Source organism: Echinococcus granulosus (genome assembly GCF_000524195.1).
Source record: "Echinococcus granulosus chromosome Unknown EG_S00004, whole genome shotgun sequence".
Lineage (NCBI taxonomy): Eukaryota > Metazoa > Platyhelminthes > Cestoda > Cyclophyllidea > Taeniidae > Echinococcus > Echinococcus granulosus.
The window spans coordinates 777784-778317 of NW_020170384.1; the positions used below are offsets into that span (position 1 = coordinate 777784).

At 42.3% G+C, this 534-nt stretch overlaps 1 protein-coding gene across 1 annotated transcript in view; it reads right to left on the bottom strand. All coding sequences in view use genetic code 11, as the record gives it.

The window, feature by feature from the left end:
* Positions 1–295, bottom strand: part of EGR_01080 (hypothetical protein) — a gene marked incomplete at both ends in the record, with an annotated part of 5782 nt that extends 5487 nt beyond the window's left edge. Inside the window, one exon of the mRNA XM_024490329.1 lies at positions 243–295. Within this exon, the coding sequence (XP_024355148.1) occupies positions 243–295 (53 nt within the window). The remainder of the gene's footprint in view (positions 1–242) is intronic.
* Between the last annotated feature and the right edge of the window lie 239 nt (positions 296–534).

Below are 534 nucleotides of genomic sequence, written 5' to 3' on the forward strand. Positions count from 1 at the left end.
GGGGAAAGAAACGAATTACTTCAAAATTTTTAAGCCTATTAGCTGCAGAACCCTCTATTTGGTACTGAATGGAAAACTTGTTCCATCACTGAGATCCCAGTTTAAAAACTGTAGGAATTTGGCCTTTGGAAGCTCCTGTTCCCCCTAGCAATTACAGTTATTGTTCTCTCGATAAGTCTAAGAGCCAGATTTCATTGATGGATACCTTTCAAAACAAGAAAAAAAGATCGAACTGAAATTACTTTCGTTTTAAAATGCTAAATCCAGAGAAAATAATAAATACAGTGGATTCCATCGTAGTAGAAAAAGAGGAGAGCCTGGGAGACGAAGAAGGAGAGAGAATGAAAGTCAGATATTGTGGCAGTTGCGATCGGTTGGTGTCTGTTCTTGGGCGTGGTAGATTGTACTTTCCCAGAGTCGCGTCGAGGATGTTTTGTCCTCCGTCTATACTTCTCCGCTACTGCCTCCTCTGCACGAGCGCACTTCACAGGCATACCGGGAGGAAATAAGTTCCGGAAGCTTGAGAGAGCACAT